The sequence below is a fragment of the Bos indicus genome, chromosome 10 (assembly GCF_029378745.1).
Source record: "Bos indicus isolate NIAB-ARS_2022 breed Sahiwal x Tharparkar chromosome 10, NIAB-ARS_B.indTharparkar_mat_pri_1.0, whole genome shotgun sequence".
Lineage (NCBI taxonomy): Eukaryota > Metazoa > Chordata > Mammalia > Artiodactyla > Bovidae > Bos > Bos indicus.
Window position 1 is genome coordinate 6,603,737 of NC_091769.1, and position 26,103 is coordinate 6,629,839.

Genomic DNA, 26,103 nt, shown 5'->3' on the forward strand with positions numbered 1-26,103 from the left:
AAAAGTAGTGTTGCATTAATAAAATTAAGCCATAAAAGTAAAATGGTACTTTTCAAGAAATCAGACATGCAACTGATTAGACGAACAGCATTTCAGGTCTAAACATCAAAGCTTCCCCGCCTCCCCTGCCCTTGGTTTACTTGTGAACTTAGCTATTGTTTATCAGCCCCAAAGTTCAGAGCTTAGAAATACATACATAAAAATGGGCTGGACTGAGGCAGACTGGCAAACACCTGCCAGAAATGTATCAGCCCAAGAGTCTTTGCTTTCTCCAGACTGAGTTCTAAAGCAGTCTGATAACATAATCCCAGAAGCTAGGTTCACTATGGTTAACCCAGCAAATCTTGACTTGAACACCCCTTCCTCCAGGATACTCACCCAGAGATGCTCAAGTAGTGACATTCCTACAGGACCCCATAATCTCTGTGCTTATATTTCTGTCAAGCACTAAACCCACTTAAATGAAACTATGTATTAATGTGTCTGTTTTCACTAAAGATCTGTATCATACTAAGTTTTATTTTCTAGCACTTCACATAGTGCCTGACAATACAGGGAGAAAGCTCTGAAGTCCCAGATCTTAATCAGGATTCTTAAATTCTTTGAGTACCTCCAGATTTTTAAGTTGTGGGGAGTAAAATGGAAAATACTTATGAGAAATATACCTTTGGCATACTGTTGAGCACACCCTCGGTACTCAATAAGTGCTTGTTATTGAAGGGAGCAAGGACAGCCTAAGAAATATGGAATGGTTAGGCAGACTTATAGCTCAATCCTATGACCAAACAGAGCCTCACATGTTAATGTAACAGACTTGGCCTACTCAGCTTGCTAAACCCTCCTTACCTGCAACGGAAGAAGCGGTGAGGCCACTAAATGCCTTCTGTCACTTCTCCAAATAATAAACAGGTGAAAACAATGGATTTTGACCATTCATCCAAAAAAAAGAAGAATATACCTTCAAAGCGCACATGAAATCATATCAAGCATCTTTTCTAACCACAATATTAAGTGACTAGAAATCAACTACTAAAAAAAAAAAAAGAACAACTGCAAAACACACCAACACGTGGAAGCTAAACAACATCCTACTAACCAACCAATGGCTCACTGAAGAAATGAAAGAAGAAATAAAAAGTACCTAGAGACAAGAGAAAAGAAAATCACAATGATCCAAAATCTATGGGATACAGCAAAAGCATTTTTAAGAGGGAAGGTTCTAGTGATACAAGCTTACCGCAGGAAAAAGAAAAAACTCAAACAACCTAGCCTTACACCTAAAGGAACCAGAGAATGAAGAACAAAAAAAAACCTATCAAAAAGATTAGAGCAGAAATAGAGACCAAAAAAAAAAAAACAAAAAACAGGAAAGATCAACGAAACTAAAACCTGGTTCTTTGAAAAGATAAACAAAATTGATAAACCTTTAGTCAGACTCACAAAGAAAAACAGGGAGAGGGCCCAAGTCAATCAAATTAGAAATGAAAGTGAAGTTATCACCAACACCACAGAAATACCAAGGTTCTTAAGAGACTACTACAAACAACTACATGCCAATAAAATGTACAATCTAGAAGAAATGGACACATTCTTACAAATGTACAATCTCCCCAAACTGAACTGGGAATAAATAGAAAATCTGAATAGGCCAATTACCAGTGATGAGATAGAAACAGTAATTTAAAAATTCCCAACAGGGGGACTTTCCCGGTCCAGTGGCTAGGACTCCATGCTCCCAATGCAGTGGGCCTGGGTGTGATCCCAGGCCGGGGAACTAGATTCCACATGCCACGAGTAAGGCGCTGTGTGCCACATTTAAGACCCAACGTGGGCAAAAAAATAAACACACATTAAAAAACCCCACAAAACTCCCAACAAGGATTTCCCTGGTGGTAAATCCAGGGAAAGTGGGTAAAGCTCTATGCTCCCAATGCAGGGGGCCCATGTTGATATCACTAGCCTGGGAACTAGAACCCACATGCCACAACTAAGAATTCACAGGCCACAACTAAAGACCCCACAGGCAGCAGCTAAAGGGCGAAGATCCTTGAGTCATAACTAAGTCCCGGTGCAGCCAAATATGTAAATGTTAAAACAACAAACAAACAAACTCCCAACAAACAGAAGTACAGAACCAGAGAGCTTCACAGGTGAATCTTACCAAACATTTAGAGAAGAGTGAACACCTATCCTTCTCCAACTATTCCAAAAAACTGCAGAGGAAGGAACACTTTCAAACTCATTCTAGAAGGCCGGCATTACCCTGATACCAAAACCAGACAGGATATCACAAAAAAAGTCCCATAAATTACAGGCCAGTATCACTGATGAACACAGACACATAGATCCTGAACAAAACATTAGCAAACAGAATCCAGCAACATATTAAGAGGATCATAAATCATGATCAGGTGGGATTTATCCTAGAGTTGCAAGGATATTTCAATGTCTGCAAACTGATCAGTGTGATATAGCACATTAACAAACTAAAGAATAAAAATCATACAGTCATCTCAATAGATGAGACAAAGATTTTGACAAAATTCAATATCCATTTATGATAAAACAAATACTCCAGAAAGGGGGCAAAGAGAGAATATGCCTCAACATAACAAAGGCCATATATGACAAACCCATAGTTAACATAATAGTCACAGTGAAAAGCTGAAAGTATTTCCTCTAAGATCTCAAACAAGACAAGGATGACCACTCTTGCCACTTTTATTCACATAGTACTGGAATTTCTAGCCACAATAATCAGGCAAGAAAAAGAAATAAAGGGCATCCCAATTGTAAAGATATAAGTAAAACTGTCACTGTTTGCAGAAGACATGATACTATATATAGAAAACACTAAAAACACCACCAGAAAACTACCAGAGCTCATCAGTGAATTCAGAAAAGTTGTTGGATACAAAACTAATATACAGAAACCTGTTGTATTTCTGTATGTTAACAATGAACTATCAGAGAGAGCTAAGGAAATAATCCTGTTTACCACTGCATCAAAAAGAATAAATACCTAGGAATAAATCTACCTAAGGAGGCAAAAGTCCTGTACGTGGGAAACTGTAAGACACTGATGGAAAAGAAACTGAAAATGACACAAATAAATGGAAAGATATACTGTGTTTTTGGGCTGGGAGAATTAATATTGTTAAAATACCACACTAGCCAAGGCAATCTACAGATTCAATGCAATCCCTATCAAAATACCACTGGCACTGAACTAGAACAAATAGTTTTAAAATGTGTATGGAAACACAAAAAACCCTGAATAGTTACAACAATCTTGAGAAAGAAGAATAGAGCTCAAGGAATCATACTCTCTGACTTCAGGTTGTACTACAAAGCTGCTGTAATCAAAACAGTCTTGAACAGACACAGAAACAGACACACACATCAACAGAACAGAATACAGAGCCCAGAAGTAAACCCATGCACTTATATTCAATTAATCTCTGACACAGGAGGCAAGAATATACAAAGAAGAAAAGAGTCTCTTTACTAAGTGGTGCTGGGAAAACTGGACTGCTGCTGCTAAGTCGCTTCAGTCATGTCCGACTCTGTGCGACCCCATAGACAGCAGCCCACCAGGCTCCCCCGTCCCTGGGATTCTCCAGGCAAGAACACTGGAATGGGTTGCCATTTCCTTCTCCAATGGGAAAACTAGGAGCAACATGTAAAAAAATGAAATTAGAAGCATTTCTCACACCATATACAAAAAGTATACTCCAAATGAATTAAAGACCTAATGAAAGACCGGAAATCATAAAATTCCCAGAAGAAAACACAGGCAGAACACTCTCTGACATAAATTAGAGCAACATTGTTTTGGATCTGTTTCCTAAGGCAAAGGAAAGAAAATAAAAAATAAACAGGACCTAATTAAACTTAAAAGCTTTTATACAGCAAAGGAAACCACTGACAAAATGAAAACACTGAGGGGGAGAAAATACTTGCAAATGATATGACCCATAAGGAGTTAATATACAAAATGTATAAACAGCTCATACAACTCAGTATCAAAAAAACAGCTTGTCAAAAAATGGGCAGAAGACCTGAATAGAAAATTTCCCAAAAAAGAGACATACAGATGGCCAACAATGACATGAAAAGATGTTCAACACTGCTAATCATAAGAAGAATGCAAATCAAAGCCACACTGAGGTATCACCTCACACCTGTCAGAATGGCCATCATCAAAAAGAACACAAATAACAAATGTTGCCAAGGCTGTGGAGAAAGGGGAACTTTTCTACACTGTTGGTGGTAACGAAAACTGGTATAACCTCAATGGAAAACAGTACGGAGGTTTCTCAAAAACTTAAAACTACCATATGATCCAGCAATTCTGCTCCTGGGTATACATCCAAAAACAAAAACACTAATTCAAAAAAGGTGAATGTGCACTTCAATGATCAAAGAAGCACTGTTTACAGTTGCCAAGATATAGAAACAACCTAAGTGTTCACTGGGGCTTCCCTGGTGGCTCAGTTGGTAAAGAAGCCACCTGCAATGCAGGAGACCTGGGTTCAATCTCTGGGTTGGGAAGATCCCCTGGGGAAGGGAAAGGCTATCCACTCCAGTATTCTGGCCTCGAGAATTCCATGGACTGTATAGTCCATGGGGTCGTAAAGAGTCGGACATGACTGAGCAACATTCACTTTCACTTTAAGTGTCCATCAACAAATGAATAGATAAAGAAGATGTGGTGTAAATGTACAATGGAATACTACTCAGCCATAAAAAAGTATCTTGCCATTTGCAACAACGTGGATGGACCTGGAGGGTTTATGGTATGTGAAATAAAAAAAACACAGAAAAAGACAAATATTCTGTTATTACTTACATGGGGAATCAAAAAATAAAAATAAATGAATGTAACAAAATAGAAACATAGATAAAGAGAACAGACTAGTGGCAACCAGCGTGCAGAGGGAAGAACCGAAGGGCAAGATAGGGGCAGGAGACTAAGAGGTACAGGTGACCACATATGAAATAAATAAGCTCTGGGGATACATTCTGCAGCACAGGGAATAGAGCGAATATGTCACAATAAATTTACATTCAGTTCAGTTCAGTTCAATTCAGTCGCTCTGTCGTGTCCGACTCTTTGTGACCCCATGAATCAGAGCACGCCAGGCCTCCCTGTCCATCACCAACTCCCGGAGTTCACTCAGACTCACGTTCATCGAGTCAGTGATGCCATCCAGCCATCTCATCCTCTGTCGTCCCCTTCTCCTGCCCCCAATCCCTCCCAACATCAGAGTCTTCTCCAATGAGTCAACTCTTCGCATGAGGTGGCCAAAGTACTGCAGTTTCAGCTTTAGCATCATTCCTTCCAAAGAAATCCCAGGGCTGATCTCCTTCAGAATGGACTGGTTGGATCTCCTTGCAGTCCAAGGGACTCTCAAGAGTCTTCTCCAACACCACAGTTCAAAAGCATCAATTCTTCAGCGCTCAGCCTTCTTCACAGTCCAACTCTCACATCCATACATTAAGTATAACATAAAAACTGTGAACCACTATGTTGTACCGCTGCAACTGACTATACCTCAAAAATAATAACATTTATCTGCAAGTATATAAAAAGAAGAAAGACTGGGTTTTGTTCACATTATTGCCCTGATGATATCCAACACATGCTATGCCCTCATCAACGTGTAGGCTCAGTATGTTTTCATCTGTATCTCAAAATTTTAAGTATATTTTTAATCAGCTAGTGGTGTGTAAAATTTTACCTTAGTAGACTTAGGGGTCCTGAGTCCCCCATAAGCTGCAGACATATTACTAGGGATAATTCACGCATTCAAAGAACATAGCTTTAAGAAAATCCATTGAGTTAAACATCTACTTTCCATAAGGCAGGAGTGCTTTAATGGACAGTGGTAACAGTGACTAGGCCTCAGACTGAACTGGCACCAGGTCCCTCAGGACACTGCAGCAGCGGGAGGAGCGCGTGCCGCCTGGCGGGTGAGCATGAGGACTCCCCTGGCAAGGCCGCACTGGCTCGGCTGCCTGGGTAGATCTGAGTCAGTTCTGGGGCTCGTCGCTCTGTCATCCTGTCAACGTGGATGTAGACGTAGGACGAGACCCAGTTTTCTGGCATTTCTCGCCTGACAACCTGGCTCTACATCCCCACACCACCTAGTCAGTGAAAATGTCCACATTTACCAAGACAGCAGAAACCTGTTCTCATCAAGAAGTGACTGTGAATTCAGGAGTCACCCCAAGACAAGAAGAGGTAAAGGTTACTGTGGTAAATTTTAAAGGAGGCTTTAAAAAAATTTGTAAACAAACTCAGTTTCTCAGCCTGTGTTATTTATGAGAAGTACATGAGTACTCTATAGTAATTTTTGAAACTATTTCTATTTCTAGGATAATTTAAAAAATCTAAGCTTGCTTAGATAATCTGTATGAATATCTCATATCCAAGAATTGCCCTAATTTTAGTGCCCACATTTGTATTTGGCTTCACCATCACCATCACTGTGCAACAGTATGACTCTAATTGACATGGCTAATGAGAGAAGACCAGAGGTAATGTGATATGTAACTGAGGCATATAAGTACAGCTGCTAAGCTGCTAAGTCACTTCAATCGTGTCCGATTCTGTGTGACCCCATGGATGGCAGCCCACCAGGCTCCCCCATCCCTGGGATTCTCCAGGCAAGAATACTGGAGTGGGTTGCCATTTCCTTCTCCAATGCATGAAAGTGAAAAGTCAAAGTCAAGTCGCTCAGTCGTGTCCGACTTTTAGCGACCCCATGGACTGCAGCCCACTAGGCTCCTCTGTCCATGGGATTTTCCAGGCAAGAGTACTGGAGTGGGGTGCCACTGCCTTCTCCAATATACGTACAGAGTGAGGGCCAAATGATATCACAGCCAGATATGCAAAACCAGAAAATGCAGTAACTCCAACAGAGATAAAGAGTGGGAAGACTGAGTCATCGCTAGGCACAGGCATGTCAGACTCCAAAGAACCTCGCTACAGCAACTACCCGTTCGCTCTGTGAGCAGAGATTCAGTTACACCAAAATAGTATCATCTATCATAACTCCAAGAAGCTTTGTAATAAAAAGGGATTTCCATGCATAAAATGTTAATTACTAACATGCAAATATAATTTATGAAACCATGGAAAGGATTAAGCAGGTTGAATTTAAAGCAGGTGACTCAAGTGGTCAGAAGAAAAAAATTACAGGAAAAGAGGAAGAGAGAGACTATAAAGTAGAGAAAATTTAAAATATGCTCATGTAAGTGAAGGAACTGAAAACTGTTCTGGAAACACCTGTAACAGAGGTCCGGGAGACCAGAGTTCACAGTTTAGGGACAAAAACTGAGACAGAAGCCAGCAAAGAGGGTGCGCAGAGCTGAGTTGGACAAAAAAGGGGAGAGGAAACCGCCTTCTACTACTGGTGCATTAAGGCTTACTATAATGGCTAGTGGAGGCTGAAGGTATTTGCAACTCTATAAAACAGTAATGGTGACTGTCTGATGATTCACACTTTTCTGGGTAAAACATTGCAACAGTGTTCCCTGAAATGGTGCCATGGACATCTGGAGATCATCTGGCTGATCATCAGACCTCAAGGGTTTTAGTCATCAATACTCTTCATATAGGTCGTTAAACTGGGCTTATAAATCAGATGACAGAGCTGAAGGAGGACACTACTAAGTCTGGGAAGTCTGAGTAAAAATTCAGAAATTTTTCCTCCTGGAAGGCTAGCAATTCGTGGGAAAGACTATGTTCAAACATGTGGGTCTCAGGCTCCTTGATCATAACTTTCACCTTTAGGGGAAGAGTCTGCTTTATCATATCAGATATCATATCATATCATATCATATCAGAATACTAGTAACATATTATTAACTAAATTATCCATACATCAGTGGCCCTGCATCTTCCACGTGGAATCACAAGGACCTGATATCTCTGTGGGGTGGCAGGAACTCTCGAGACAGGAAGATCGGGGCATTCGGTTTTCTGAGACGAGGTAAGGCACGAGGAAGGAGAGGCTCGGTCTGCTGTGCGACCCTGCTGCGGGGCGTTCCGGCAAACGCGGACTGCGGGAGAGCTTGTGGCGTGCTGCAGCAGGGACGCACAGAACTAGTCTGGAGAACCTTCAGCATCCTTTTTAATACAGGAAACAGTTTTATCAGCAAAGAATATGATGTTATCTCCAACTGAATATGAAGTTAAAGATTAATTTAGGGATGACCCACCTTACTCCAAGCATAATTCCAGGTCACATATCTGTCACCTCCTAGAAGATCCTTGAGCCAGGTGACTGGGTTTTGATAAATCTGACCATTTTCTACCTTAATTTTGCCACTCAATAAAACACTGGCTTTGTGGGTAGCCTCCTGAAGTGAAAAATAAAACAAAAATTAGGATTGAAAAAATACCTGAACTTCTGCTTCTGTCCATGATAAAGTAAACGGGGACCAGAATTATGTTAACACCTGACACAACCAAAAAAACAGACAAACTAAATATATGAAACAATGGTTTCCAAGCTACCAAACATCAGGGGGAAATGTATAGTGATACTGAGAACTGAGAAACTACTGAGGTGAGCCCTACAATCGTCCCAGCTCACTGCCTTGAGAGAGCTTCCAGGTCTTCATGCATGGATAGGAAATCCGGACAAAACCTGTCGAGTCTCTCAATTGAGTAGACAGAGCAGGGTCCAGGGAGGCATGATGGTTAGAGTTTGCAGGACAGAGTACTGAAGAAGAGAGAAATACACAGAGACAGAGAACTATATAGAGCTTCAGAGGGTCCTCTTTAAGTATTCTGCTGAGTTGTGATTGGCCATGTGCCAAGCCTGGGAAAAGAACCATCTGAAAGAATTAGATGTAATGGCATTCTCAAAGGGCAGAAACAGCACCTGTTCCCAATAGTAAGACTAGAAAAAGAAACTGATGGGGAATTGGTAGATACACAGAAGTCTTGCCTTTGCAGTGGGATATAATTAGCCTTAGACTGAACACTGCTCCAATCCTGCCTAACACACTATAAAAGGAAGACCCAAAAGGACTGGAAAAGGTCAGTTTTTATTCCAATCCCAAAGAAGGGCAGGGCATAAGAATGTTCAAACTATCATACAATCCCACTCATTTCACAAGCTAGTAAGGTTATGCGCAAAATCCTTCAAGTTAAGCTTCAGCAGTACATAAACCAAGAACTTCCAGATGTACAAGCTGGGTTTAGAAAAGGCAGAGGAACACAGAGATCAATGGCCAACATTTTCTGGGGGCTTTCCTGGTAGCTTAGCTGGTAAAGAATCCGCCTGCAATTCAGGAGATCCCAGTTCGATTCCTGGGTTGGGAAGATCCCCTGGAGAAGGGAAAGGCTATCCACTCCAGTATTCTGGCCTGGAGAATTCCATGGACTGTATAGTCCATGGGGTCACAAAGAGTTTGATGCGACTGAGCAGCAACTTTCACTTTCAATTTCTGGATCACAGAGAAAGCAAGGGAATTCCAGAGAAACATCTGCTTCATTGATTATGCTAAAGCCTTTGACTGTGTAGATCACAACAAACTGGAAAATTCTTAAAGAGATGGAATACCAGACCATCTTACTTGTCTCCTGAGAAATCTGTATGCAGGTCAAGAAGCAACAGTTAGAACCTTACACTGACAACTGACTGGTTCAAAATTGGGAAAGAAGTAGAAGTCTGTATACTGTCATCCTGCTTATTTAACTTATATGCAGAGTACATCATGTGAAATGCTGGGCTGGATGAAGCACAAGCTGAAATCAAGACTGCTGAGAGAAATGTCAACAACCTCAGATATGCAGATGACACCACCCTTACAGCAGAAAGGGAATAGGAACTAGAGCCTCTTGATGAGGGTAAAAGAGGAGAGTGAAAAAGCTGGCTTAAAACTCAACACTCAAAAAACTAAGACCATGGCATCCAGCCCCATCACTTCATGGCAAACAGAAGGGGAAAAAGTGGAAGCAGTGACAGATTTTATTTTCTTGGACTCCAAAATCACTGTGGACAATGACTGCAGCCATGAAAGTAAAAGACGCTTGCTCCTTACAAGGAAAGCTATGACAAACCTAGACAGCGTATTAAAAAGCAACGACATCACTTTGCTGACAAAGATCTGTATACTCAAAGCTATGGTTTTTCTAGTCATCTATGGATGTGAGAGTTGAACCATAAGGAAGGAAAGTGGAAAGGAAAGTGAAGTCGCTCAGTCGTGTCCAACTCTTTGCGACCCCATGGACTGCAGCCTCCCAGGCTCCTCCATCCATGGGATTTTCCAGGCAAGGGTACTGGAGTGGGTAGCCTATCCCTTCTCCAGGGGATCTTCCCGACTCAGGGATTGAACCCGGGTTTCCCGCATTGCAGGTGGACGCTTTTGTGAGAGTTGGACCATAAGGAAGGCTGAGCGCCAAAGAACTGACGGTTTTGAATCATGGTGCTGGAGAAGACTTGAGAATTCCTTGCACTATAAGGAGATCAAACCAGTCAATCCTAAAGGAAATAAACCCTAAATATTCATTGGAAGCGCTGATGCTGAAGCTGAAGCTCCAATATTTTGGCCACCTGATGCGAAGAGTCAACTTACTGGAAAAGACCCTAATGCTGGGAAAGACTGAAGGCAAAAGGAGAAGGAAATGGCAGAGGATGAGATGGTTAGAAGCATCACCAACTCAACGGACATGAATCTAAGCAAACTCCAGGAGACAGTGGAGGACAGAGGAGCCTGGCGTGCTGCAGTCCATGGGGTTGCAAAGAGCTGGACACAACTGAGCAACTTACAACACACAAAACCCTTCCTGCTGAGTATAACTAATCTGGTCTGAGAGCCCAAAGGTACTTGTGACTAAAAGGAATAGGGCAATTTTAGGCTTCCCTGGTAGCTCAGCTGGTAAAGAATCTTCCTGCAATGCAGGAGACCCCAGTTTGATTCCTGGGTTGGGAAGATCCGCTGGAGAAGGAATAGGCTACCCACTGCAGTATTCCTGGGCTTTCCTCTAAGCTCAGCTGGTAAAGAATCCACCTGCGATGTAGGAGACCTGGGTTCGATCCCTGGGTTGGGAAGATACCCTGGAGAAGGGAAAGTCAACCCACTCCAGTATTATGGCCTGGAGAATTCTGTGGACTGTATAGTCCATGGGGTCACAAAGAGTTGGACATGACTGAGTGACTTTCACTTTCACTTGCTAAGAATATAATGGTCAAGTTTCTCCATTTAAACAGCCCAACCAAACCCTTTCCCCTAATAAGAGCTATACACTGACACTATGTGACAGCAACATTTTAGTCACTTATTTATAAAATTTACATAATTTTAGAGGGAAAAAAAGACCAATAGGATACCTGTGTTTTGAATTCCAGAATGTTATTTCCTGGATTAAGTCTTCCTAGCAATATCAGATCCTTTATCTGCATACATTTCTTTTTGAGAGTTGTGTTGTAGTTTGAAGGTTTTTTCACAGTATGTTGGTAGCCAGACCCAGAGAAGGAGGAGCTCTGAGTATCATTTGCATGAGGAACAGTGAGAGCTGATTTTTTAAAGTAAGGTTTCAGCTGTTGCCCCATGTCACTGCCAAAGGCACCAACCCCTTGCTGTGCCAGGGATTCTGGTGTCCCCTCGGGGGCTTGGTGGGGAGCTGTTTTCCTGTTTCCTTCTTTTGGATCACAATCAGAAGGAGCCTGATCACAAATAACACTTGATGGATGGGCATCATGGTGGGCAAACACACTGGTGGTTGCTGAAGTCTTTAATGTGCCAGTCACTGCTGAAGGACTAAAGGACACGTGCCTCTTGGCTGTACTACCTGGACCTGTAAGATCTTTTTGTGAATGCTCTGCTTCAGCAATAAAAGTAACAGATTGGGACTGCACTTTAATCTGATTAGTGCCATCTGAATGTCTGGATTTTGATAATCTATCTAAGGTACAGTCATGGAGATTTTGCTTAGAATTCACTTCACTGCCAGAAAATTCTTCCCTTCTCACTGTCTCCGAATTTGGACAAGTGTGGGTACTTTGGCTGTCGTGCCAGACTTCCTGAGACGACTGTGTTTCCTGCATGCCTCTGCACGCAAGGCTGACAGGAGAAAGTGGACCTGACTGGGGCTGCATGGAATTTTCCAGACTGATACACTCTTGCCTGTCCTTTTCATTAGAGGTTTCTGAGCTTGATGGCAGCTTCCTAAAACTAAGACCAGACAAAGATGTAGCATTCTTATAGGTGTGAAATTTCTGGCTTATTTTTTTCTGTTTTTTGGCTACGAGTAGGAGGCTCTTCTGTCTTGCCGCCAAGTTAGCCAGTTGCTCCCTCAGGACTCCATGCTTAAATGATTCTATGGACACCCTGTAGAAAGAAACAGAAAAGGGAAAAATACAAAAACAGTGGAAAACTTCTTTTTTAAGCAGTCATTTAGATTTTATAGATACTCTGTGGCAATTTAAATTTAATCAGCTCCAAGTACACAAGAGTCTCTCTTTGCCCTGTGTATTCTTTGAGAGCAAACTGTTGCTCTACATGAGGCAAATAAGTATGGCTTCTTTAGGAGGTGACAGTGTGCTTATCCACATTCATATTTACATTATTTATCAGTTGTGAGTCAGCCCTAAGACAGAAACACAACTTGCATTATCTATCTAGATATCTACTAGTCCTTTAGTTGGAAGGTACCAACTGATGACCAAGGAGCAATACGACCTTCAAGTTTGGAATTGGCTTAACTGGTTTACAGCTAAATGGTATATCAGGAAGTCAAATTTGAGAGTAAGTTCCATCCAAATTCACTTAGCTATGGAGGACCGGGGTTGTTTTGTGAATAATCATAAGTAAGCTAGACACAGAAATGTCAGTTCATCAAGCGATCACTGTAGCTGTGCTTTCTGAACCTGCAGTGAGGTGCCTGGAGGCCAGACGGCGGCCCAGAGAAGCACTGTCCTGCGTGTCCCCCCAGACCACGCCTCTCGGGGCTGGAGGACTGAACGGGAGGCACTGACTCACTCACACCTCTGACTTCTGGTTATCCTCACCTATGCCACAGTGACCTTCAGGATACCAGACACTTTTGTTTCCAGTGGCTCTCAAACTTTTTGGTCTCAGGACTTTTTTATACTCTTAAAAGTTACTGAGCAACCCAAAGAGCTTTTGTTTATATGGGTCATATCTATCAATATTTACTGTTTTAGAAAAATAAAACTGAGAAAATTTTAAAACACAGAAATACACAAGTGTACATTCCATTAGATATTAGGATGATGATATTATTATATACCATGTAGCCTCTAGAAAAGTTCATTGTACACTTTTAAGAAAACGAGAGTAAAAAAGGACAAATAACATCTTAATATTATTGTAAAAATGGCTTTTGACTTCTTGGACCCCTTGATATGATCTCAGTGACCATCTTTTAAGAGCAGCTGTTTTAAAGGGAAGCAACAGTATAGACAATTGTCTCTCCTAACACAGGTTAGAGTTGTTGGTACTAAACTCCAAACTGCCTGGATATTAAAGTAAGTAGCAGATGCAAGGGGAAGAAGTGTCAAGAAGAAATCAGAATTAGCAAATAACTAGCAGTACTAAATGCAAGAAGCTGGTTGGATAGAGAAGAAAAAAGAAATTAATATCACATTTAAAACTATGTGAAACAGAGTCCAGATAGAAAATGAAAATGCTCTTTAGATTACAAAATTTCAAGACTAATAACAACATTAGTAAGAAGACACACATATATAATGGAATATTTTTCAGCCATAAAAAGAAACAAATCCTGCTGTTTGTGACAACATGGACGCATCTTGACGGCATCATGCATCATGCTAAGTGAAACAAGTCAGACAAAGACAAATACTGTATGATCTCACTTATATTTGGAAGCTAAAATAAAAACCAAAAGTCACAGGTTCAGAGAACAGACTGGTGGTTGACAGAAGTGGAGGGAGCATTCGGGTGAAACGGGTGAAGGAATCAAAAGGTATAAACACCCATGGTGACTACAGTTGATAATACTGTATTGTATATTTGAAAGTTGCTGAGAGTAGGCCTTAAAAGTTCTCATCTTAAGAAAAAAGAAAAGAATACAAAAATAGAAAATAATACCCAAATAAGAAAAATACATATAACAAGTTTCTCAAAAAACAAAAAAGAAAAGAGGTATATAATCAACATAATTAGGATAAAACTCTTTAAGGACCCTGAGAACTTACAAGTACACAAGACTACAAAATACACATGATTACACTGCTTAGAAGAACATTTGTAATAGCATAGAAGAACCAATTTTAATGTAAAAAAATGTGAGTTTACTAAGAAAAGAAATTTACTTATGAGATTCATGGCCAGAAAGGCTTTCATTAAATTCATGGCTGTGGACATTTTAATATCCTTTTCTGAACATTTCAAGTAATAAAGTAGAAAAACATCTCTCTAGGAAGTACATATAATTCCTCGTGGACATAATAGATTAGATGACCTCATAAAGTCCTTTTCCAGTTCCACAAAACATCTGTAATCACAAGAAATTCTAGGCCAGGGTTTCCCTGGTGGTCCAGGGGTTTAGAGTCTGCCGGCCAGTGCAGGGTCACAGATTTGACCCCTGGCCTAGGAAGATTCCACATGCCATGGGGGCAACTGAACTCATGCACCGCAGCTACTGAAGTCTGTGCTCCGCAACAAGAAACATGCTCTGCCACTCCAATGAGGGCCCACGTGTTGCAACTAGAGGGTAGCCCCTGCTCACTGCTGCTAGAGAGAGCCGGTGTGCAGAAACGAAGACCCAGCACAGCCAAAAATAAATAGATAAAGTTAAAAAAGAAATTCTAGACCTATTATAGATTAAAAATAGATAAATTCTGAAAACTCCAAAGCATTCTTACCTTTTTTTAACTCACCTGTATTTTTTAGCTAGATCATCCCTTTCTGCCTTCTGTTTAGCAAGCACGTTGTCCATAACTTCCTTTATCTCTAACATCTCAGCAGCGTATTGTTCTAGAAGCAAGATAATAAAATAAATTATTTTAAGTCGGTTAACTGAGAGACAGCAAATGTTAAATTTGATCACAAAGGACTTAGCCTTATTGTTAATTTAAAAAGCCATTATTTTCCTACCCTCTTCCACCATATAAATGGTCCAGATATCAAAGCTTATGGACTTATGTCACCCTAGAGAAGTACCCTGAGATGTGTGAGACCACATCAAGAAGGAGCGGGCAAGCCTGAGTTCTAACCCTGTTATCCCGCTGACTAAGCTTGGTGATCCTAGACAAGTCATTAACTTCTCTGGTCGCTGCCTTAACTGTGAAATGAGGGTACTATAAGAAGATAAATAGTAAGATAAATTTGTCTGTTAAAATTATTTACTTTTTAAAATACAAAAGGAAAACACTGTCAATGTAAAGGAAATTTTGAAATAATATGAATGTTTACAGAGAAGAATGCTCGGAAAGATCAAAGGCAGAAGGAGAAGAGGGTGATAGAGGATAAGATGCTTGGATGGCATCATCAATTCAATGGAAATGAACCTCAGCAAACTCAGGGAGGTTGTGAGGGTCAGGGAAGCCTGGCGTGCTGCAGTCCATGGGGTTGCAAAGAACTGGACATGACTTGAACCCAACAACAGAGAAGTCAGGGTATTCCCACTCACCCACTCCTTCTCCTCAATATTTCACTCCATGAAAGAGACTGCTTTTAATACTTTGGTAGGTGCGTGTTTAAAATGTTTATTTTATATATATAGTCTATATATGTAGACTATATATAACTCTATTATATGTACTTAAAAATAAGAATCATGCTATCAGTTCTTGTTCTTTACACTTAACACTTAGGGCTATATGATATCTAAAGTCACTTATGAAGTGAAGTGAAGGTCTCTCAGTCATATCTGACTCTTTGCGACCCCATGGACTGTAGCCTGCCAGGCTCCTCTGTTCATGGAATTCTCTAGGCCAGAATACTTAAGTGGGTGGCTTTTCCCTTCTCCAGAGGATCTTCCCAACTCAGGGATCGAACCCAGGTTTCCCCCACTGCAGGTGGATTCTCTACCAGCTGAGTCACCAGGGAAGCCCAAGAATACTGGAGTGGATAGCCTATCCCTTCTTCAGAGGAACTTCCCAACCCAGGAATCAAATCAGGGTCTCCTGCATTGCAGGTGGATTCTTTACCAGCTGAGCTACCAGGAAAGCCATAGATCTATATAAAATTATTCTTATGATCACTTAAATTATTTTCCTACTTTCTTCCATTGCTTCCCAAGTAAAGACATCATGATCTCCCCCAGTACAAATTCATAGGATTTACATGTAAATTATGTCCAAACCCAGATTCCCAAATAGGAAATTATTTCTTTTACGCTACTTGCTATTCATTTAATTTTTGGCTTTGTTTCTTAAGTTTTTTCTTAATTTTTTTAGACCAAGGTGTATTTTTCTAGATAATTTAACCAGAGAACATCAGTGGTGGAAAGTGACATAAAGTTCATAGTTGGAATTTGCTCCAGAACCTCCTTTTGCAAGTCAGACAATGATCTGACAAGTACAGAGTCAGTGTTCCCAGAGCAGTTTCTATCTCCCTAATCTCCTTAAATGATAATTAAGAATTTAGACACAGATTTGTTGGGAAGACTTGACACTTTAACAAAAGACATTTACATTATCTATATACCCTGCCACGTTTGGCTTTTCTAACTGAATTTTAAACCACAGGTAAAAATAGCATTATCATAGTAACCAAAGTTTCTATAAATAGATATAAAGATATTTTATGTCTAACCTGATACTATATACTTATCAAAGAGACAAAATTAATCAATGGCATCTTTGAGAAAACCTAGAAATTACCCAAATATGTATAAGACTTTAATATGTGATAATAAGGCATTATAAAATAATGAAGATGAGAGGAATTATTCAACAAATAAGAGTAGGCAAAGGGGTAGTAATATGGGGGAAAGCCCTATTCTATCTTTCTACCATACGTGGCAAAGAAATTTCAGATGAATTATAGAGTTACAATGCTTAGGAAAAATAACATATAAAATGTTTAAAATGAACATTTTTTTCTGCTTCAATTCAGTTGAGGTGCTAAAAATATTTGATATAAAAATAAATATAAAACATCTATAAAAATTTACAAAGAAATAAAATTCTTTACTCTTGGCTACCTCAACCAGATCAAAGATGAAAAGGCATCAAAATATGGAAGTGGTGAATTTGCAAAGCTATTTCTTTAGAGAGTTGAAGCTTAACTGGGTGGGATTCTCTGTTCTGAGAAGCAAACGTGAGCAGTGAGGGCGTCTCTCCTCTTCTGTTGTTGGTGTTCAGTCACCCAGTGGTGTCCAACTCTTTGGGACCCCGTGGACTGCAGTATGCCAGGCTGCCCTGTCCCTCACCATCTCCTGGAGTTTGCCCAAGTTCATGTTCATTGCATTGGTTATGCTATCCAGCCATCTCATCCTCTGATGCCCTCTTCTTTCTTCTGCCCTCGATCTTTCCCAGCATCAGGGACTTTTCCAATGAGTCATCTGTTCACATCAGATGAGCAAAATACCAGAGCTTCAGCTTCAGCATCAGTCCTTCCAGTGAATATTCAGGGTTGTGCTCCCTTAAGAGTGATTGGTTTGATCTCCTTGCTGTCCAAGAGACTCTCAGAAGTCTTCTCCAGCACCACAGTTCAAAGGCATCGATTCTTTGGCATTCTGCCTTCTTTATGGTCCAGCTCTCACAACCGTACGCGACCACTGGGAAGACCACTGCCTTGACTACATGGACCTTTGTCAGCCGAGTAATCTCTCTGCTTTTCAACCCGCTTCTCTTTACCTCAGCCTAAAGGGGTAGTTTCTCAAAGGACTGTTAAGAGTGTAACAACTTTCTATTGAGGTGACAATGGACTGATAATCTGACTTGCTCTTTGATCTTGAACATCTAGAGGTTCAGAAGAACAGGGAGCTTCCACAGCAGTGCAAAGAGAAAGCTGCTGTTGTGCTAGGAATTAATTATCCTCCCTTCTGATAGTGGGTTCAAGATCTTCAGGATTGTGAAGACAGTAGGGAGACTGCCCTGTGGTCCTCCTTATGAGGGCTTATACTTGAGGGTGACAGTCTGTGTAAGGTAGACCACCAGGAGAAAATGGTGAGAGGAGACTGAGAAGGGCCAGGGGAAGAAACGTGCACTGTCACATTACAGGAGCTATGTAGAAGCTTCAGAAGAGCCTCAGAAATTTTGTTTTGATGAACCTTCGTTTTCAACAACTGTTAAAAAGCAATGGGACCAACAGCAGTCAGGACCTGATCATGAGCCAAGAACTCGAGTGTTCTACTGATGTACCTCTCCTTTCCTAAAGGGGCAAAGAGACTCAAAAAAGGGATCATGATTAGAATAATCCCAGTGATAACATGATCACAACAGAATAAAATTAAGTTACAAAGCCTGGTGGTGAGGAGGGGAGAAAAGTTTCTAATCTTAGAAGCATTAAAAGCAACAGAAAAGAGGCTGATACATTCTACTATGCAGAATTTGAGAATCTCTGTATTTAACACACACTAATATGTTATAAATAAAAACACTGTTAAGGGACAAAAAATGTATTTACAGCAGTTATGGCAAAAAAGGGGTCAATAACTTGATTATATAAAGTGGCTTCAATTTCATAATAAACAGGAACAATCAATTTATGAAATAGAAGATAAAATTAGTGAAAAAATACCATTAATAATCAATAAGTAAAAGTAATATACATATTTTTTACTAAAATAGTAAAAATTTTTTCAGTAAAATTATTGTAAATGAAAATACTGATGCTATTAGCAGTGTAAAAGCAAACACAAATGTGTGTTGGTCGAAGTACAAATTATTATGTAACACTATAGGAAATCAACTTATCAATATGAACGAATAGATTTTACAATGTTTATATATTTTGACCCAATAATTTCAATTATGTTAATTTTTCCTAAGAGGATAATCCTAAATCCAGAAAAAACTATGTATGGTGGTGTAATAGGAAAAAATTGGAAAAATCTACATGCTCAACAAAAAAGGAAAAATTAAGTAAACCATGGGACATTTATTGAACAGGATACTATGTAACCACTAAGAATGATGACCATGACAAAAAGAAAACACAGCATATCTAACAGGATCCAATCTATGCTTTTTAACAATTTTATTGAGGTAAAATTGCATAAGCATTCTCTTAGAAAAAAAAAGAAAACTAAACACCAAAATATTACAGAAGAGCAGTAGGTGATTTTTAGCATATTTTTCCTCATTATTGTTTTTGAAGTGTATCTATATACCTTTTATAATGAAAAAAGTATATTCTTGTAAAATTCATCTTAGATGTATAAGATACTATAAATACTAAATAAAATATATGAACTATACACACTGTTTGGGGATATAAATTAATTTGTATTATTTTCCTCAAAATATAACATGTATCATGTGTTAGGCCAGGATAAAAAGTAGAATGGGTATAGTTTAAAAATAAATAATTTTTTAAAAAGGTATACAACATGAATTAGGGCTTCCCTCATAGCTAAGTTGGTAAAGAACCTGCCTGCAATGCAGGAGACCCGGGTTCAATTCCTGGGTCGGGAAGATTCCCTGGAGAAGGAAATGGCGACCCACTCCAGTGTTCTTGCCTGGAGAATCCCATGGACAGAGGACGGAGGAGCCTGGCCTCCATGGGGTTGCAAGAGTCAGACACAACTTAGTATCTAAACCACCACCACCACAACATGAAATTAAGCTAACAGACTAATTAACAGTTATATCCTGCTACAAAAAAGACTGATGAGGTACTATTTTGATTTTTTTAATTAATTTTTACTAGAGTATAGTTGATTTACAATGTTGTATTAGTTTCCGTTTTACAGCAAAGTACATCAGTTATACATATACAAATACCCACTTTTTTTAGATTATTTTCCCATATAGGTCATTATAGAGTACTGAGTAGAGTGCCCTGTACTATGCAGTAGGTCCTTACTAGTTGTCTATTTTATAAATAGCAGCATGTATGTGTCAATCCCAATCTCCCAGTTTATCCCTCCTACACCCCTTCTCCCTTGGTAACTATACATTTATTGTCTACACCTATGACTCTATTTTTGTTTTGTAAATAAGTCCATTTGTACCATTTTTTTAGATTCCACATATAAGTGATATCATATGATACTTGTCTTTCTCTGATTTACTTCATGCAGTATGACAATCTCTAGGTCCATCCATGTTGCTGCAAATGACATTATTTCGTTCTTTTCGATGGCTGAGTAATATTCTACTGTATGTACGGACCACATCTTTATCATTCATCAGGGCTTATAATGTGGACATTTTTGGCGGGAGGACAACTTCAACCTCACAGCACTCCTATTTTGAATTCTATCAAAAGTTTAGTTTTGCCTCTTCTTGGACTTTTTAAAAATGGAACCATACTATACCCACCCCATCCCCAAAAGAAAATGAGGCAGCAATGCCTTGGATGACTGAAATAATCAAATATGAGTGCATATTTACCTGCATCTTCAGGGGTTCTTATTTCAAACTCTAATAAATTTTCTTGTTTTTCTTCTATATTTTGTAGAATGGCACTGATGGTCTGATGCTATCAGATAAAATATTAAAAAACTCATTACAAGAAGGTAGATGTTTTTCTCTAACAGGCAGCTGAAAAATGCACAGTACAAGTGCTAAATCAGATCAGATCAGATCAGTGACGTCCAACTCTTTGCGACCCCAAGAATCGCAGCACGCCACGCCTCCCTGTCCATCACCAATTCCCAGAGTTCACTGAGACTCACATCCATCGAGTCAGTGATGCCATCCAGCCATCTCATCCTCTGTCGTCCCCTTCTCCTCCTGCCCCCAATCCCTCCCAGCATCAGAGTCTTTTCCAATGAGTCAAATCTTCACATGAAGTGCTAAATAAAGTACCACAAAAGAAGCTGATTTCCCTTTATGTTCCAAATATATTCAGGCCTCATTTAAACTTAACTATATATATATATATATATATATATTTGGGAAAAAATTAAACTTAAATACATCTTGATTTATGTAGCAGATCTGCTCCTGGAAAACAGAATGTTAAGAGTGGCAACCATAAAAACAATCACAATTTCTCAATGACTCTTTTTATAGGTGTAGGAGGAAAAAAAAATAACTCAGCAAATAATATTTAAAGATTACACATATGCAAGAAGTTTAAGGCTTTATGATTATCATTGCACACTATCAAGATTTCACATACAGTCTTAGAAATACAAAACACTCTCAAAAACCCACCAAGAGGATTTAAAACCACCTCTTTATATACTTGTCAGTATTAATAGTATTAATTAAACTATTAATATTAATAGTTTAATATTAACATTAAACTATTCAATGCAGATAGTTTCTTGGTTCATTGTTAGGGAAATTAAAATAGAGGAATATTCAGACTGAAATGCCTTCAACATATTGGGTTGGCCAACAAGTTCATTCGGGTTTTTCCATAACGTCTTAGGATCATTTTTACTTTTGACACGTCTTTCACAAATTTGTATATTAAAGCATACTGGTTGAGAGCACAGGCTCCGGAGTCAGATTACCTGGATTTTAATTCTGCCACTGCTATGTAATAGAAATGTAATTTTGGATTGTTACCTACCCTCTCTTACTTCAGCTTCCTTAGCTGTAATGAAGAAGGTAATGATATTAATAGAAACTACTTTCATTATTATGAAGGCTAAATGGATTAACATAAAGCACTTAGAGAAGAGCTCACCATGTCATAAATACTCTGTGAACGCCAACTATTATCATTATGATAATCACTTTTGTACTCACTCTATATGGAGGGAGAGAAGGAGGATGCCTAGATGCTGTGATCTGAAGGTGTTAGAAGGTAGCATCAAACTAAAATCATCGCATTTCCTTTGCATCTGGCCACAGAGTCACCCCTCATCCTCAATTTGGTTTGAAATTTTCAGCACTCAAAAACAAATTTACATTTACAAAGGACAAATCTTTAATGACTTTAAAGTCTGTATATTTTAAGTTTTTTCTTAAAGCTGGTTTTCATTAAAATCTTATATTTTCATTATATTTCCCTGAGGCTTGGCATCTAAAGTGATACACATTATTCCTGAAACAAATACTCATACAGTTAGGGTGATTTTTCCATAATGTTTTAATCTTTACATGAAATATACCTTAAAGATACTAATGGTCAATAGTGTGAGCTGAGCTGATACAGAAGGACCCCTGTCTACTCCAAACACCGGGAAAAATACATTAGACAAAATATAATAAATTTTAACCACCCACGCCCAGCCAAAATTTGAAAAATAAAGGGAAGGAAATGAAGCTGGTAGCAGCCCATGAGGGATGTGGAACAAACATAAGTATTAGGAATTAGGGCCCATGTCCAAGGTACTAGAAACCCAAGTAAGATGGTAGGTGTTGTTAGAGGGCATCAGACGGCAGACACACTGAAACCATAATCACAGAAAACTAGCTAATCTGATCACACAGACCACAGCCTTGTCTAATTCAATGAAACTAAGCCATGCCGTGTGGGGCCATCCAGGATGGGCTGGTCATGATGGAGAGGTCTGACAGAATGTGGTCCACTGGAGAAGGGAATGGCAAACCACTTCAGCATTCTTGCCTTGAGAACCCCATGAACAGTATGAAAAGGCAAAATGATAGGATACTGAAAGAGGAACTCCCCGGGTCGGTAGGTGCCCAATATGCTACTGGAGATCAGTGGAGAAATAACTCCAGAAAGAATGAAGGGATGGAGCCAAAGCAAAAACAATACCCAGCTGTGGATGTGACTGGTGATAGAAGCAAGGTCCGATGCTGTAAAGAGCAATATTGCATAGGAACCTGGATTGTCAGGTCCATGAATCAAGGCAAATTGGAAGTGGTCAAACAGGAGATGGCAAGAGTGAACGTTGATATTCTAGGAATCAGCGAACTAAAATAGACTGGAATGGGTGAATTTAAGTCAGATGACCATTATACCTACTACGGTGGGCAGGAATCCCTTAGAAGAAATGAAGTAGCCATCATGGTCAACAAAAGAGTCCGAAATGCAGTACTTGGATGCAATCTCAAAAAGGACAGAATGATCTCTGTTCGTTTCCAAGGCAAACCATTCAATATCACGGTAATCCAAGCCTATGCCCCAACCAGTAACACTGAAGAAGCTGAAGTTGAATGGTTCTATGAAGACTTACAAAACCCTTTAGAACTCACCCAAAAAAAGATGTCCTTTTCATTACAGGGGACTGCAAAAGTAGGAAGTCAAGAGGCACCTGGAGTAACCAGCAAATTTGGCCTTGGAGTACGGAATGAAGCAGAGCAAAGGCTAATAAAGGTTTGCCAAGAGAACACACTGGTCATAGCAAACACCCTCTTCCAACAACACAAGAGAAGACTCTACACATGGACATCACCAGATGGTCAACATGGAAATCAGATTGATTATATTCTTTGCAGCCAAAGATGGAGAAGCTCTATACAGTTAGCAAAAACAAGACCAGGAGCTGACTGTGGCTCAGATCATGAACTCATTATTGCTAAATTCAGACTTAAATTAAAGAAAGTAGGGAAAACCACTAGACCATTCAGGTATGACCTAAATCAAATCCCTTATGATTAGATTATACAGTGGAAGTGAGAAACAGATTTAAGAGACTAGATCTGATAGACAGAGTGCCTGATGAACTATGGACGGAGGTTCAGACATTGTACAGGAGACAGGTATCAAGACCATCCCCATGGAAAAGAAATACAAAAAAGCAAAATGGCTGTCTGAGGAGGCCTTACAATTAGCTGTGAAAAGAAAAGAAGCGGAAAGCAAAGGAGAAAATGAAAGATATAAGCATCTGAATGCAGAGTTCCAAAGAATAGCAAGGAGAGATAAGAAAGCCTTCCTCAACGATCAATGCAAAGAAATAGAGGAAAACAACAGAATGGGAAAGACTAGAGATCTCTTCAAGAAAATTAGAGATACCAAGGGAACATTTCATGCAAAGATGGGCTCGATAAAGGACAGAAATGGTATGGACCTAACAGAAGCAGGTGTGGCAAGAATACACAGAAGAACTGTACAAAAAAGAGCTTCATGACCAAGATAATCATGATGGTGTGATCACTCACCTAGAGCCAGACATCCTGGAATGTGAAGTCAAGTGGCCTTAGAAAGCATCACTACAAACAAGGCTAGTGGAGGTGACGGAATTCCAGTTGAGTTATTTCAAATCTTGAAAGATGATGCTGTGAAAGTGCTGTACTCAATTTGCCAGCAAACTTGGAAAACTCAGCAGTGGCCACAGGACTGGAAAAGGTCAGTTTTCATTCCAATCCCAAAGAAAGGCAAAGCCAAAGAATGCTGAAACTACCACACAATTCCACTCATTTCACACGCTAGTAAAGTAATGCTCAAAATTCTCCAAGCCAGACTTCAGCAATACATGAACCGTGAACTTCCAGATATTCAAGCTGGTTTTAGAAAACGCAGAGGAACCAGAGATTAAATTGACAACATCCACTGGATCATTGAAAAGGCAAGAGAGTTCCAGAAATACAACTATTGCTGCTTTATTGACTATGCCAAAGCCTTGACTGTGTGGATCACAATAAACTATGGAAAATTCTTCAAGAGATGGGAATACCAGACCACCTGACGTGCCTCTTGAGAAACCTATATGCAGTTCAGGAAGCAACAGTTAGAACTGGACATGGAATAACAGACTGGTTCCAAATAGGAAAAGGAGTACGTCAAGGCTGTATATTGTCACCCTGCTTATTTAACTTATATGCAGAGTACATCATGAGAAATGCTGGGCTGGAAGAAACACAAGCTGGAATCAAGATTGCCAGGAGAAATATCAATAACCTCAGACATGCAGATGACACCACTCTTATGGCAGTAAGTAAAGAGGAACTAAAAAGCCTCTTGATGAAGGTGAAAGAGGAGAGTGAAAAAGTTGGCTTAAAGCTCAACATTCAGAAAACGAAGATCATGGCATCTGGTCCTATCACTTCATGGCAAATGGATGGGGAAACAGTGGAAACAGTGTCAGACTTTATTTTTGGGGGCTCCAAAATCACTGCAGATGGTGGTTGCAGCCATGAAATTAAAAGATGCTTACTCCTTGGAAGGAAAGTTATGACCAACCTAGATAGCATATTCAAAAGCAGAGACATTACTTTGCCAACAAAGGTCTGTCTAGTCAAGGCTCTGGTTTTTCCAGTGGTCATGTATGGATGTGAGAGTTGGACTGTGAAGAAAGCTAAGCACCAAAGAATTGATGCTTTTGAACTGTGGTGTTGGAGAAGACTCTTGAGAGTCCCTTGGACTACAAGGAGGTCCAACCAGTCCATCCTAAACATCAGTCCTGGGTATTCATTGGAGGGACTGATGCTAAAGCTGAAACTCCAGTACTTTGGCCACCTCATGAGGAGAGTTGACTCATTGGAAAAGACTCTGATGCTGGGAGGGATTGGGGGCAGGAAGAGAAGGGGATGACAGAAGATGAGGTGGCTGGATGGCATTACTGACTCGATGGACATGAGTTTGAGTGAACTCCGGGAGTTGGTGATGGACAGGGAGGCCTGGTGTGCTGCGATTCATGGGGTTACAAAGAGTCGGACACGACTGAGCCACTGAACTGACTGACTGACTGACTGACTGACTGACTAAGGAACAGGAGATAAGGCCTCAGGGCAACATAAGGAAGAGGTTAGAATCAGTCAGTTCAGTTCAGTTGTATCTGACTCTTTGCGACCCCATGGACTACAGCATGCCAGGCCTCCCTGTCCATCACCAACTCCCAGAGTTTACTCAAACTCATGTCCATTGAGTCGGAGTTAGAATGGAGCCCCACATAAAATTAGTGAGCATGAGTGGGTATCCTTTAGCTTAAATAAGGATTAGTAAAAACTCTACTTGTCACCCACTCAAGCCTTTGGGTAGAAAATTAGAGGTCAAAGGGTATCACACAGAATATAGTGCAGAGAATTAAAGAGGTGGAAAATTCAAAAAAGATATAGGGAGACTGGTTTAAAAACAACCATCTCAAAAAATATGAGTTCCATAAAAGGAGAATAC

General features: G+C 39.9%; 1 protein-coding gene across 2 annotated transcripts in view; it reads right to left on the reverse strand.

Moving 5' to 3' along the window:
• Positions 1–26,103, reverse strand: part of ANKRD31 (ankyrin repeat domain 31) — a 134,898-nt gene that overhangs the window by 15,252 nt on the left and 93,543 nt on the right. For both annotated transcript variants that reach the window (XM_070796849.1, XM_070796848.1), the window contains exons 22-25: positions 20,517–20,604; positions 14,889–14,985; positions 11,352–12,351; positions 8,230–8,370 (exon numbers count right to left, since the gene is read on the reverse strand). In XM_070796849.1, the coding sequence (XP_070652950.1) occupies positions 8,230–8,370; positions 11,352–12,351; positions 14,889–14,985; positions 20,517–20,604 (1,326 nt within the window). The remainder of the gene's footprint in view (positions 1–8,229; positions 8,371–11,351; positions 12,352–14,888; positions 14,986–20,516; positions 20,605–26,103) is intronic.